Raw genomic sequence first — 15,277 nt, 5'->3', positions numbered from 1 at the left:
ACAGATAGTAGTGGCGACTTCGTGCAAAGCCAGAGCTACGCGATATTCGGTCATGAGCCAGAAGTCAGTAATTCTTCAAAATCCTATATAAAGCTGGCTTGGGTACGACCTGTCACAGACGCGGAGCTGTTAGACACTAAGGATTCCGTTAGGCGATACGTCAGATGCCATATCTTCTGTTTGTTGGGGTCGACCTTATTCGCGGATAAGTCGACCGCATACGCCCACGCGAAGTATCTACCATTGCTTCGAGATTTCGATCGGATCCATACTTATAGTTGGGGTCAGCATGTCTCGCACATATTTATAGAGCATTGTGTTGTGCATCACGATTTGATACAAAGGAGATGGATGGACCTCTTAATTTGTTGTTTGTTTGGGCATGGGAGCGAATGCCATGTATTGCGCCCGTACCGAGGAACACCCTTCCACCCGCTGAGATACCAGTTGCAAAGAGGTAATAATTCTTATTTTAGTCATGTGTTATATTCACGATGCATGTTTGATTTAGGGTTACATATGTAAATCTTTTCAATGAATCATGTTTCAGGTGGAGTCATTCGGCGCGCACCACAGCGTGGTCATCGAATACTGTAGTGACATTTAGGCATCATATAGACTACATGCAGGAGGTAAACATTTATGGTTCTTGTGAATCCTATTTCCAAATATTAACGTTAGGGTTCTAACATACGAATTATGATTGGTAGTTTGAGTGGCGGCCGTACGCCGGATTGATCATACCCGACGAGCTACACGGACATCTTGATGTGTGTGACACCGTTGCTCCGTTGTTGTCGTTTGAGTGCATCGAATGGCACCATGTGGACCGAGTGATGTGTCAGTTTGGGTATGCACAACCTCCCCTGCAAAGAGCAAGGGAGATTCCACTGGACCTGCATTGCATGGCTCTTCGCGGAGTGCAGCTTCATGACTGGACAATTTTGCATCGGGTATGGATATGGGAGTGGGGCAACAGGCGAAACACTCGGCTGCAGGATCTGCACCCCCTTCTGACCTGGGATTTTAGTCCGACCACGGAGTATCGGGATTGGTACCTGCGCTCATATGGGCATCTGCTGAGATTGTCGGAGTACGTTCCTCAGGATCCACAGCCACCTGTACCACAGCCACCTGCCCCACAGGAGTACGTACCTCAGCAGCCACAGCCACATCAGCATGCAGTGTTTGAGCCATTTCCATATTATGTACCACAGCCACCGGAGCACAGTCATGGTAGCCATCACAGTCACCAGAGTGAGTCCAGCCATCAGAAACGTCACAGTCAGCACGGCCAACACTTTCAGGGCAGCCACCACTCTCAGGTCAGCCACCACTCTCAGCAGCCTATACTTACGATTCCATCCGGTCATGATTGGTTTGAGTTCTCTGTTGGTGGTCACGGAGATCAGCAGCCACAAAATTGAGCCAACGCTAGTTTGGGTGGTTGGTCAGATTTTAGCGCCATGCATTCACGGTCGGCGTCGGCTACTCCACATGGGGCATCAGTAGGTACGGGCCATGGTTTGCAGGGTCATGCTTCCGACCCCTCGTCAGCGACTGTGTCATGTGATAGTGGTTTCCATCGGCGGGCATACACAGTTGTTGATGACTACAACACAGGTGCATCCGCTCCGACAGAGGCAGGTGGGTCTTCCACTCCGGCAGAGGCAGGTGGGTCACGCGATTCGGGCGAGGTAGTGGGTCGGTTGCTCCGGCAGAGGGAGGTGGTTTGGCCGCTCCGGGTCACTCGTATGACCTACGGACGGAGCGAAATCCACCTGATAGGTATACTACGTCGGGGTTCGGTCAGGGTATGATGGGTAAGGGACTGAATTGGATGGCTGGAAAGAAGTGAGCTTGGATTTAGGGTTTTTAAATTTAATTGTAAGAATTAAGCTAATGTAATTCGTATGTTCTGTATGTTGACCTATGTAAAACGTAGTTAACGTTTTGTATGTTTACTTCATGAAGGCAGTAAATGATAATATTAAAAATACAAAGACGACTAGTATGAAAATCATCAGCTTACAAAAAACAAATTTAAAAATACAAACACAACTACTATGAAAAACATCAGCTTACAAACACGAAAAAAAATAAACATCATTCACCCCCACCACTCGGTCCAGCACGATGAGGACATCGGCTCCGACTATGACCCTGAGCACCACAGAGACGGCATACCCGAGGACCACACATGTCGCGTGAATCCATCTCATTCAAGTACTGGGTCAATTTGGGGCAACCTTTCGACGTTTGTCTCAAGGCGGGATTAGCGACCAATGTGGGTCCCTCATATACGGGCCATGTCTCGGGATCACTTAACAGTGTGAACTCAAATCTATATAGCTCACGAATCTCTATCATCTTGTACACGTCATGCACATACAGCTGCCAATCGAGACGCTGGTTAGCATAGCAAGCAATAACATGGCGACAAGGTAGTCGTTCCACCTGAAAGTGCCCGCAGTCACACGCCCGTCGCGCAAGGTCAACAACTGACACCTTCCCGCTAGCCATGTCGCGCACCTCAAACACCTCATTTCGTCTGTCAAACCGGTGCACTACTATATTCCCAGCCTGTTGCATATTTGCCTCTATCCGCTGTTGTGCAAATACGGAGTAAGTAAACCCAGCACACTTGCGTTCGTGAGCCTCGGCACTATTCCGTGTAAAAAGTTCATTTAATCGATAATATGTTGCTCGGACCAGCACTAGCACAGGTAGATTACGGGCACCCTTCAACACTGAGTTAATGCACTCGACAAGGTTGATCGTCATATGGCCCCATCGATGTCCCTCGTCGAATGCCAACACCCAATGTCTAAATCCAATGGCATCGCACCACCTAGCATATGCCTCGCCTCGCTCTTCCAGCCTCTTATAGTTGATGTTGTACTCCTCCACCGTTCATGAATACCCAATGTTGACAACAAGCTTCTGCAAGTGAGGGACTTTGAATGCTCTTAGGAAGTTGCTGTCGATGTGCCTTATACAAAACATCCACCATGCTCTTGGAGGTTGCCAGTCACCTCCGGAACGATTTACTGCTGCCCAAATTGACTCATGCCGATCTGAAATCATACCCACACCGTCTTTTCTGACAACATGCATTCACAGATTTCTGAGAAAGAAGTGCCACGCATCAGCTGTCTCCCCTTCCACCAGCGCAAAAGCTATAGGCACAATGTTCTGGTTCCCATCTTGTGCAATAGCGACCAGGAGTGTTCCTTTGTATTTTCCGTATAGGTGTGTGCCGTCTACCTAAACTAGAGGCTTGCAATGCCTAAATGGCCTAACGCATGGATTGAAGCTCCAAAATACGCGATGAAGTATTTTTACACCTTGCGCCTCCTCATTCCCATTGTACAGTGGGCATGTTTCTATTTGCACAACTGACCCAGGTATCTTCTGAACCATGACCGAGAGCCACCATGGCAATGCTTGGTAAGAATCCTCCCAACCACCGAAAACTTTCACTATAGACTTCTGCTTTGCCAACCAAGCCTTTCGGTAACTGATGGTATAGTTGAACCTTGACTGGACTTCCGCTATTATAGATTTCACCTTGATTGACGGGTCAGTCTTGACTAACGGCATTATATTATCAGCAACGGTATCCGAGTCCAACTTGGAATGATTCTGTGAAATCGTTTCCATTGTGCACGTGTGCCTTCCATTGTATCTGCGTATCTCCCAACAATCTTTTTTCCGTATCAAGCTGGCTCAGATAAGCCAGTCGCACCCACGCCCGTACATCTTGCATTTTGCATAGAAGGTCTGTGGCTCAGACTCATACACATCGTAGTCAACTCCTCTAGCGATAGTGTATCTTCTAATTGCAACCACGACCGACTTTCGGGAACTGTATTCCATTCCAATCCGGAACTCTCCGTCCTCAGGATCAGCAACTCCTACAGAAAGCGGAAAATCATCGTTCATTAAACAATCCAAAAGTATCAATTAACAAAACGTATTATTCATGCATGACGTACCTATGTTTGCATATTCTGAAAATTCCGGTGCATGCATGGCGTCGAGATCTAACTCACGCATGAATGGTGGCATGTTCATCGGTTGACTGCTCGAGGGATGAACCATTATATTCTCCGTTGCTGTCTCAACTCCCACATCACCATCCTCGTCTTCATCGCCGGCTTCATAAGTGGCTTCGAAGTCCTCTTCGCTGTCACTATTCATTTCCTCGTACACTGCAGCTCTATCATCCTCTATATCTAAAACATTTTGAATCCCTTCTGCTTCTACGCTTTCAAACTCAACATATAGCTCAATCTGTGGCTGTCGCATCTGAGTCTGCCGGTAAATTTGAAACATATTCTGCATACTCCCTTTGTCAGTGATTGGCATGGTATCAAACTGTATTAGACCACCAAAAACTACAATTGGATTCCGGTACAAAATTCTGCTCACTCTCATTAATGTACCGTTCTCCATGCTTTGACAGAGACCATTCTGAAGCTCCATTAACGTCATGGTGCATGGAACCACAAACAAAAACGGATTCTAGTAGACAAACATCACTCCCTCATGAGTATTGCGTATTATTTCACCGTTGCGATACACCACCAAGTTTGCGGTACCCTCCATTGCACTACCAACACTCACAGAACACTCAAAGAATGCTCACACACTCTTACTCAGAATGAAAATGCAGCCCAGCTCTGCCTATATATAGATGGGAGCATTCACCATGCCCCCCACGTGCTGCCTGCCGCAGCCAATCATGTGTCGCCACGTGTTAGCACGCCCCTGGTGCTGAGTCAGCACGCTCCCCACGTGCTAGGGCCACGTCAGCACGCCCCCCGTGCTGAGTCACCACGCCCCCCACGTGGAACCTTAGCCCACCAGTCACATTCTGCCACGTAATCCCCCCCCCCCCCCGTGTTGAGTCAACACGTCCCCGGCATGATTCCAGCTCCGACTAACGACGTTGCGCCACGCCTCCTGTGTATTGACCTTGCATTACAGACGTCCACCAAGCAGTAATACACATGATTCTCCCATTTCTGGCCAAATCACCACCAGCTTTCCCATATTCAAATTCTTGAGCCCCACTAGGGCTGTAGTATGCTTATATATTGATATTTGGCAATTGAGGAGCCAATGAATAAAACAATTTCACGTGTGGAAAATGAACAGCTGGAATTCGGCAGTTGATGTGCATACTTCTATGATAGGTCTTTAAATAATTGGAAACTAGCTAGCAGCAATGATTAATTAATGAATAATTTCTATCCACTACGCGTTGAATTAATCCTCCAGCTACCAAAGGATACTAATTAAACCAACGCGGGGAAAAAAAAGCTAGGTTAGTTGGTTATAGTTAACGTGTCAATTACACCATATATAGAGTTACATTACATTAAAAAAAAAAAAAGAAAAAAGCAATTAAAACAACACTGGGATTGAATAAATTTAAATAATTTATCATTTTACATTGAAATCCAACAAAGGACTTTAATACAAAAAGTAAAAGTTAAAAAAAGTATTCATAAAATTAAATTCTCCACCGAACCCAGCCACTAACATGTCTTTATCTAACCACAATTTGAGGCATTTTCAGCTGCAAAAAGAATCCAAAATAATGAGCCCTGAGCATCATGCAATGAGCTGTACCCATTTCATTCCCCACCCAACAATAAAAAACAAAAAATAAACCACAAATTAGAAAGAGGAAAAAAAATAAGTCTTTTTGTTCCTTCTAATAATTCTTTTCCATGTGAACCAATCAATCATCATATGTGCAAGACTTCTTGAGAGAAATTAGGGCATTGAGCTTCTTGGGATCCAAAGTGATGGAACAATTAACCCTCTTGTAGTACTTTGGCTTCACCAATTTCCCAAGAACATAGGCTCTAGATCTCACCACAAAGCTAAGTTTCAACGGCACTGGCACAGTTGGAACACCCGTTGTGCTACTCAAGCTATTACCACTTCCATAGAGAGGGATCTTGTTGCCCATAACTGAAACACTCACCAACCTTTGACTCTTCCTAGATTGATAAAACTCCTTCATCTGCAACAATTAATAGCATTAGACAAAATAGAAAACATGCTTGTACTCAACCAAGAGTAAAACCCCAAATTAGTTCAGCTATCACTAATTCATTGTCGATCATGCTACTGGATACAAAAAATCAGCTACTAAATCAACTACCATATAGAGGATACATATTTCGAATGGTGATGAAAGAACATAATTTAAAATTTGAAAGACTAATTTGCCTAGGTAAGCCCCAAAGTGGTCACCTAAATTAGCTGCGTGTACTAAAATAGTTTTCGAGATTTCAATTGCAGCAATTATATAGGCAAAAATGCATCATGTTAGTCCCCGGGTCCTTTTTCATTAAGTGACTCGTCATACCATGGTGCACTTTTGCCAGCCTAATTGGTGCAACTGGGATCTCGAAAACTATTTTAGTAACCAATATGAAGGACCACTCTAGGCGCTTAACAGTTTGTCCCATGATTTGGGCAATTCTTGACTTTAATTGATAAGACCAAATTGGGAGATTAATCTAAAACAAATTAATGAATGATGTTAACGAAATAGTAGGCAAGGGTATGAATAAGAGTGACTCACATTGCCGGAAGCAATAACAATATCTGAATAGGAGAGATCCAAAGGTGTTGCAGATGCATGGATCCCAAAGAAGGTGCCAGTGTTGCGATATGTGAACTTGAGAGTAGAATTCATAGTGATCATGTCAGTGGCCACACCAGTAGCATCTGAACCAGCTTGGACTCTAAGATGGTCGAACTTTATGCTCTGCAAAAACAAACCCACGCCACAAATTGAACCTAGATCCCTAAAATTCCTTATTGAAATAATATGCAAAATACTGAATTTATCAAGACCCACTTCAGATTTGACTCTGAAAATATCAAAACAAGTGGAAGCAGTGGAAATGAAAGCATAATGGAAACAGTAATGAGCAAGAAATTGCAAAATTGAGCAAGACCCAGCTCAGATTTCACTCTCAAATCCTAAAAAAATCAAGACTTTAAGAGACTCCAACGAGAGAAAGGAAGAAGAACCTTGACGGAAATCTTGGGCTTCATGGGTCTGCTGGCACCCCAAAGTATGAGAGAGAAGAAGCTGAAGAGAACAAGGAAGCCAAGAACAAAAGCTAGAACATAGCAGCGGCGAGGGAGAGTTTTATCGTGTCGATCGTCGCCGTAGAGAAGGTCTTCTTCGTCAATGGCATCGATGTGGCTGTTCCAGGCCTTGTTGTTGTGGCTCCGGTGGTGGTGGCGGTGGTCCTTGATGGTGCTCTTGCCGTTGAGGTTGCTGTTGCTGTTGCTGCGAGTGGTGGAGGCGCGTGGAGGTGACGCGGCGGGGCTCAGGAGAGGCGTGGAGTGGAAGGAAGCTGACGTGGCAGTCTTCTCGCCGTCGTGGGAGTCCCTTGAAGGGCTCTGGACGTAGTAGAGAGGGCGGCGCGGCGGTGATCTCGCCGGCGATGAAGTTGCAACGCTTGTTACCTCTGAGTCTGTCTTTGCATGATGATGCATTTTTTCTTCTTCAAATTTTTTATGATCAATGAGACTCCCTTGTTGTTGTGTGTTGATGAATGATGAATCAATGAAAGTGAGAGAGAGGGGTTATTATTTGATTCAGAAGGGAATGGAAATATGAAATGGTTCAGTCAAGGTTCCATAATAATGGAGTTTTTTTTATTATTATTTTTTTTTTTTTTTTTGTTTCGGTGAAAGAAATTTTTTAAAAAAATATTTATGAAATAATAATTTGGAGAGTGTGGAAGGATCAAGGAAGAAGAATGGGACACAACTAGATCTCTGAATTGTGACTTTCTGTGATAGCTGAGAGGGTCAGCAATCAGCAACGACTCTTTGTTTTTGCCTGACGTACACTTTTTTTTTTTTTATTTCCTTTTTCCTTTTTAGTTTTTTTCAACTTTTTTTTTTTAATTACGAAGAATATTAGATAGTTGCTGCAGTGACGTAGATTATATTTTGCTTTTGGATTAAAGTTTTCTTACAAAGGTTTAGGTTTTATAAGATAAGAATAATTTTAATAGAGTGACAGAGATAGTATAAATTTTATACAGTTGTTTAATTATATTTATTTTTTTATTATTATTTATACAATTAATTTATAAAATAATTATTTTTATTATAATATTATATAATTGTATATATATATATAATTATTTTATACTGATAATAAATTAAACATCTTATATTAATATTATTATTATTATCAATGTGACGTAAAAATAAATATGTATTTGCAAAACAAGGAAAATGAATACAAAATGGTAATGAAACAGAGCAGGAATTATTAACAAGGGACAAGGAACTAGTGGTAAGCAACTTTCTTTCTCGGTTGAATTGCATTTGTGAAGTGAAAAACGAAATAATTTTTGGGTAAATAAAACAAACTATAACAAACAAATCATAATAGTAAAGGATAGGACACATGGGAAGATGGGAATTAAAAAAAAGAATATGCTTGATGGCTGATGAGAGAGAGAGATGGTTGTTTATGTGATTTATGAAATTGTAAGGTTGGTAAAAGGAGAGAAGGAATTTGAGCAGCCGACACATTACAGGGATTTTTTCAACAAACAAGAATCTGCCAGTAGTTTGTTTTGCGGATGCATGTCATATTGTCAATTAAAAACAGCAACACATGATATTTAAGTAATGTGCACATGTAACCTGTTTTCCGGGGTCAATTAAGATCATACCGTACATTAGAATTTGTTTATATTTTCATAAACTTTTTTTTTTTTTGGCTGAAAATGGAATTGTAACTGTCCTCCCTCTGATAGACTTCGTTACAAATTCTCAACAAGTAAGCATTTTTCCAGGCATTGGATTGTGTTATCTTGCTCTGCAGTTTTCCTCTCATTTTCCCCCCAGATTTTCGGTTTGACCTAAAACACCAATGATTGTTGGGTAGATTAAAACATTGCCATCATGTAACAAATCCAGCCACTTCCACAACAATAGGTATGACTTATGATCATAGTGGGGAAGAAACATTTGTGGGTAAAATATCCATTTAAATCCTGGTTTGCCTGGTGGTTGGTAATGGTAAGTATATTTTAGTCTAATATTGGTTGAGTAGGTCTAAATTAAATTTGGATTTAATCAATTAAAAATTTTCTATAAATTTTATTAAATTTATAAGTGAATCCCTGTACTTTAAAAATTAAAAGTTAACTAACATATATCCTTATAGTAATTTTTACATATACCTTTAGAATACATGCTAGCTAAACCTTTCAAATTTTGCAATAAAATCTATCCTTTAAAAGTTTGTAATTTAATCTTGTCCCTAAAAAGGAGGTAAAGAAAATTTCGATATCTCTATATTGATCATTAATTTAAACATTCTTGAAATAGGCAACAGGCAATTGCTGGATCTCTTCTATTCAAAATGAAAAATGATAGGGGAAAATTGAGTTAAAATACAATAGTTACATAATATATATATATATGTATACATAAATGAAACTAGATGTTGCAATGCACAATAACCTTAAGTGTAAGATATTATCAGGGTTAGAAATCAAAGCTTATTTCAACAAAATTATCCTCATCCAGCAGAGATAACTTTTACAGACTCCTGGATCATGAATCACAAGTTCATTGCCTTTGACAACTGAAAACAGTTGCATCATTTTACAACAATTCACATTGCAAATCATTTCGAAGTGGATTCGCCTTCCTTTGCAAGCAACGCCTGTAATAGCGTAATACCATAAAATCACATATGTCATATTTTGCAACCTCCTTCCCGAGCATAAAGAATTCGGATTAGAGAGATTACCGATTTGGTAGAAGTGATCCGCGAGCACTGGCTTTCCTTTTTCACTTTACTGCACTCCCCACACCAGCTGGAGCAATCGGTTTGATACCTTTTCACCTCTCTAAAGACAGAGCTACACAGAAATAATGCAACCATTAATTCAACAAAATGGAGAGTGACATACCTTTGAATTGACTAATCCATTCAAGCAAAAATTAAGGGTAATATAATAAAAATGCAAAACAGAATTTCAATATCGCAATCCAAATGAGTTGCTGGTAGACATGCATGCAACTTCTCATCTCAAACCAATGATGACAAGGGTGGGACTGTGATGTATGAAACACGAGCAAAGACTGGTGCTATTTGCTATTATAAAATTTTATTTTATTTGAAAAGAAAGAAATTACGGGACAAACCAAATTTGCATGGAGGCCAATCTATAAGCAAACAAACCTTCTGCACCACAGAAGTAGGTTGACACGATGGCCAGATGTTGTAGCTTTGGCACCACGGCGATGGCGACCTCGATGAAGCACAGCTCGTCCAGGTTTATGGGAATAGTCAAAGTACTCCTGCTTTCAAATAATGGACTCCATAAGAAAAGTGTACAACCACCTATGAAAAATAGCAACAAGCAATGGTCCATAAATCTCCTTAAAAATAGTACATTGTCACAATATGAACCCAAAATGAATAATTTCATCTGGATTCATCAGCACTATCAAAGCTAACATATGCCGGTATACATATAATGAAAAAAACAGAAATACATACAGCAAAAACACACATGAAGAGTATAAGTCTCTTTGCAATTTAATGCAAAATCCCCCTTTGTGTTAACCAAACCCACAGTTCATCAAGCTAACAGTCTCGCAGAAACTTAAAATGAGATTTGTTTCTTAAAATGCACTGCCCCTTTAGTGAAAGTAGATCCTTGCATACTCATGGTGAAATTGGAAAAAGAGAGAAGAAATTAAGCATAAAATCTTCCTAATACCACTAAGACTTACCTCTGTATAGGTTGATGTATTTACATGTTTCTCACATCTTGTGCCCTGAAAATACAATTCCCCTCCAGAAAATTCCTTGCCCAGGCAAACATTTAAGGTTACTTCTGAGTCATCGACATGAAAACCTGCGAAAGTACAAATGCAAGACTCTTTCTATTGAAACATCCAATGCAGATAAATTGGCTGCTATAGGAATAGGAATCCAAGCTTAGTTTGAATTTGGAATTTCTACAAAAGCATAAATTGGTTCATCGAAATTTTTATAACGGAAGAGATTAATAAATGATAACAGTAAGAATAAAATGTTTTAAGATACTAGCCTTCTTCAGTATAAACATCAAATATAATCCAGGTGACCTATGGAATTGCAAAAAAACAAAAAATAAATACTGATCAGGAGGTTCCCTTACCCATGTCAACAGCTTTATCTTTACCATATTCAACGACAAATCCATGATGAGAATCCAGCGATGATCCAATTTCGGGAAACAAGACTGTATAAAAATAAACAAAAGAAGTAATTGAACACATTTCTCTAGCACGAACCAAACAACGGAAATTGAAAAAGATTTTAAATAAAAAAATCAATAAGCAGGATAGTCATTTCTAAAGAACAAATTCCAACAAATCATCCTGACTATCAATCACAACGTTCACCTCGAGACAGTGGTCGAATAAAACCTTCCATAAGTTTCTCAAGCATTGGTCCAAAGCCAAAGTCATCAAGCACAACGCCATACTTATTCATGATATTGGGACGCATGATACGGAATTTTGTTTCAGCTACAAACTTCTCAACATTTTCAATCTGGACACCAAGACGAAGTTACATAACGTGTAAAAAATAAAAGAATACAATCAAGGATATGCATATATGCATTTGGATTGTCTTTTGAGAAAGTACCTTGTTTTAATAAACAATTCATTCAAAACCCCGCAAAATATTACTAGCTTATTGCTTTGTATATTAAAATTACTTTTTGGTAAACATGATTCTATCCAAACACCCTTAAAAATTTATAAAAGAATTTGTGTGTGTGTGTGTGTGAATGTTTTTTTCTTTTTGTTTTTTTTTTTTTTTTGGGGGGGGGGGGGGGTTACACTTATATTTGGGAGGGGGAGGATGAAAAGAGTAATTTTTTCCTTTCAAGAAGTCAATCCAAGCGCACATTCTAATTTCTAGTATGGTATATATGACAGGTAGTGATGGTTAACATTGTAATGTACCTCAGAGAGGAATAACTCACAAATGCGTGGTTGTAGCATTTGAAATATAAAAATGCCTGGAGAAGGCTCGGATATTATCCTTCTAAAGCTTTGTTCTGTATTTTCATTAATTGCATTCAGAAATGCTGGGACAAAGAATGCCGTAGGATTCAGAGTATACAATTCTCGGAAACGAGGCTGCAAAATTGGGATAGAAAACCTGTCAGTCTTGCTAAAAATTACCACAAGAAAGGGACAGGGAGGTGGAAAGACAATTGTCATTACAGTACAGCACATCTACAATTAAAAAGGACAGAAGTTCTTTTGTATTACAAACTCCATCGAGCCTTAATCCTTGCAATTTTGATGTAAGTAATAATTTATTCAGTTATAGCATATTTGATTATCATGTTTATCGAAATCCTTTCCTTCAAAGATGGAGAAAATGCCTAATACACCGATGCCATACATTTAGTGGGATCAAGAGAAACTTTAACCTCATATTATGGCTACTAGAGTAACGAAAGACAAGATAGGAAGTAGGATTCTACAGTTAGCATATTCGCAATTCAGCCAAACTAGAGGTTCATTATAATAGGAAGTAGAATTTATTTTCAGATTCAAGCATCGTAATTTATTATACATTCTCAATTTAAAAAAAAATAATTTATGTGACATTCTTTCCTTCTTCCACTTCCGTCTCCAGAAATATTCATTTCAGGTTCAAAATCAACTCCAGGTCCACAAAAGCATACAAAAAGAACAGTAAAAGTTAAAAGTTCGGTTATCGCCGCATACCCGATAATTTGCTATTATCCTCAGTCTGTATGCTCTTAGCTTTTGTATCTGCCAATGAAAATTTAAACAGTCATGAAATTTTGTGGAAGACAAAGTAACAAAAGAAATAATAACCATAAAACTAAATGGTAATAACAATGATGTGATGATGCATTTTACAACTTAATTATAATTAGTACTATAGAATATAAAACTGCATGCATAAGATTGTCATGACTAATTGTCTATTCTGAGCACAGCAACTACCTAATATTTTATGAAAAACTATAGTAATGCATGTACGTTTTGATGTTTGAACCACAAACTTTCAACAGGGGCAAATATGTACGTTTTGATGTTTCAAACCACAAACGAAATTAACCGAAAAATAAAAAGCTTATACTTAAACAAAACAAAAACAAAAAAGAAAGAAAGAAAGAAGCACCATACTCTGGTCTGCTCTGCGCGGGGCATATACTTGGCTAGAATGTCGTGCATGAACTTGGCCTTGTGTTCGCGACGAACATTGAGCATGTTCGGCGGAAGGTACCTCTCCAGCGCGGTGAAAACCGCTGGGCAGTACTCCAATTGCAAGTCTTCGTACTCCTCCGCTTTGTGCTCCTTGTTCGGATTCAGCCTCAGCCTCAAGCTCGAAGAAACCAACGCCCTCGCAGGTGGATTCTCCGCCTTCGCCGCCGCGGAGCCGTTTGCGGCTGTCGCCGGGGACGGCGCCTCCGGGCGGTCGTTTTGTGACATTCTTCAAACCGCTGATTGTGGGAGCAATTGAATACGCCTCAGTTCGCACTTCACACCATGGAGATGCGAGAATCGGAGGGGTAAATTAGGGTTTTGTTGAATTGGATTTGGGGATTTAGGGTTTTATTATTAGTAGTATCTTCTTTTTCTTTCTGGTTGAATTACTGAAGAAATGAAGTTGGGGAGTTGGGAAATGGGAGTGAAGTTCGTTCGATGTTCGGTTTTGGTAAAGTGTTTTCAGAATTTGAGGGATGGTTTTAAGTTAACTTCGGATTTTGGTCTGAAGCATTTTTGGGTACGTGCAAGTTACGCTCCGGAAATATTGGTGGGTGTAATTAACTTTCCGAGTGTGCCCAACAGTGTAAGAGCAACTCCTTTCGTTTAATTTCGTTTTGAATTATACAAAAATATCATATTACTAATTAATATTTGAAAAAACATATATCATAAATTTATTATTTTAATATTTAGTCTTAGTTTATTTAAATTTTATATTATTTTTAATTATTTTATTAAAATAATTATACAAATAACAAAATTTTATTAGTTAATTTTATTAGGATGGGACAATTTTTTTTAAATAAGACTAATTTTATTTCATTTATTAGTAGACATGTCCCTGCTATGTACGAAAACAAAATAACAGAAAAATAAGAATGCTAATGTATACTATAAACTAACCACTCAAAATGAAGAGCACAATTGTCACAAAAAAAAATGAATAGCACAATTAAGTCCGAACTCATTTTTTTGACATTTAAATTATTTTCTATGCTATTAATATAATAATCAATTTTAGATCCATACACACTTATAATGGCTCTTGGTTGGGTGGTTGTGCTGGTTCTTTATCACTTGTTACTATTTTTTGAAGCGAGCTTTTTTTAATTTGGAGAGGGCTAATTCTAGCATGGAAAGCTGGGTTTAGAGAAATCACTTGCAAGACGGACTGTTTGGATGCTTTTATCCTTGTTAATGATAGAAACAACTAAGTGCAAAGTTCTGATAATGATTTAGTGACTAAAATCAAAGAGGTCTTAAGCTAGAATTGGAGAACAGAAATCAATCTAATTCAAAGAGATGTCAACCAAATTGCTAATGCTTTGGCTAAATATTTAGTGTATTTTCTTTTGTTTATTCTTATTCTTTAACACACGAAAAAAATCCATACCCACATCGGATATATCCATAGATATCGAATACTCGTTTTAAGAAAGGGAAGTTCTATGGTGTGGATGGGCAAAAAAACCACACCTGTGGATACTATGTGGCAAGCTTCATATGTTAACACGTTTTGCTTGGGCATAGTGAGAAGTTTAGTTGATGGGACAGTTGGTCAGGGAGAGGCAGTGGGTTTGCAGCGATACTGCACACTGCAACAAAGTTAATAAGTTTAATTAGATGTTAATTTTTTTGGTATGTTGGGACTATTGGGCAAGTTTAATTTTTCTTCTGTCTATGTGGCCAGGAGTGGGTTTTGGGCTTGGATCATATTTTTTTATTTGCAAGTGTGCATAACAAAATTTCTTCTTGATAAAAGTTAGAGAAAGATAACATTAAAAAGGAAGTGGGCTATAATTATTTTTAGACTTGTCTGGGTTAACCGATTTTTTAATTTGCAAGGATTGTGGCTAAGCTTATTTAACTGCTGTTTTGTTAGGGTGTTCCCATAATATGTGACATATGTTACTAATAAGACAGTAAATAAGTATTTAAGACAAGA

The 15,277-nt window shown here is 39.2% G+C and overlaps 2 protein-coding genes across 3 annotated transcripts; both read right to left on the bottom strand.

Annotated features, from left to right (window-relative positions):
• Positions 1-5,412: 5,412 nt before the first annotated feature.
• On the bottom strand, positions 5,413-8,075 carry LOC112751056 (uncharacterized). The gene is made up of 3 exons (XM_025800049.3): positions 7,063-8,075; positions 6,608-6,793; positions 5,413-6,040 (listed from the first exon to the last, which is right to left on the bottom strand). The coding sequence occupies exons 1-3, from the start codon at positions 7,534-7,536 to the stop codon at positions 5,753-5,755; spliced, it is 948 nt and encodes a 315-aa protein (XP_025655834.1). The 5' UTR covers positions 7,537-8,075; the 3' UTR covers positions 5,413-5,752.
• A 1,318-nt stretch (positions 8,076-9,393) lies between these two features.
• LOC112751055 (2-oxoglutarate and iron-dependent oxygenase domain-containing protein CP2) lies at positions 9,394-13,948 on the bottom strand. 2 transcript variants are annotated; one of them, XR_011872458.1, is made up of 9 exons: positions 13,249-13,948; positions 12,820-12,867; positions 12,043-12,219; positions 11,473-11,623; positions 11,226-11,309; positions 10,816-10,940; positions 10,259-10,420; positions 9,824-9,935; positions 9,394-9,736 (listed from the first exon to the last, which is right to left on the bottom strand). XR_011872458.1 is itself a non-coding variant. In XM_025800047.3 (9 exons), exons 1-9 carry the CDS (start codon positions 13,552-13,554, stop codon positions 9,698-9,700), a joined length of 1,161 nt encoding a protein of 386 aa, XP_025655832.1. In that variant the 5' UTR covers positions 13,555-13,948; the 3' UTR covers positions 9,394-9,697. The 2 variants fall into 2 exon arrangements, 1 of the variants encoding a protein (XP_025655832.1); XM_025800047.3 differs by having other exon boundaries at positions 10,259-10,377.
• Between the last annotated feature and the right edge of the window lie 1,329 nt (positions 13,949-15,277).

This window comes from Arachis hypogaea, chromosome 15, assembly GCF_003086295.3.
Source record: "Arachis hypogaea cultivar Tifrunner chromosome 15, arahy.Tifrunner.gnm2.J5K5, whole genome shotgun sequence".
NCBI lineage: Eukaryota > Viridiplantae > Streptophyta > Magnoliopsida > Fabales > Fabaceae > Arachis > Arachis hypogaea.
Note: the sequence above shows the minus strand (reverse complement) of the source record. Positions and strands in the feature narration are given on the sequence as shown.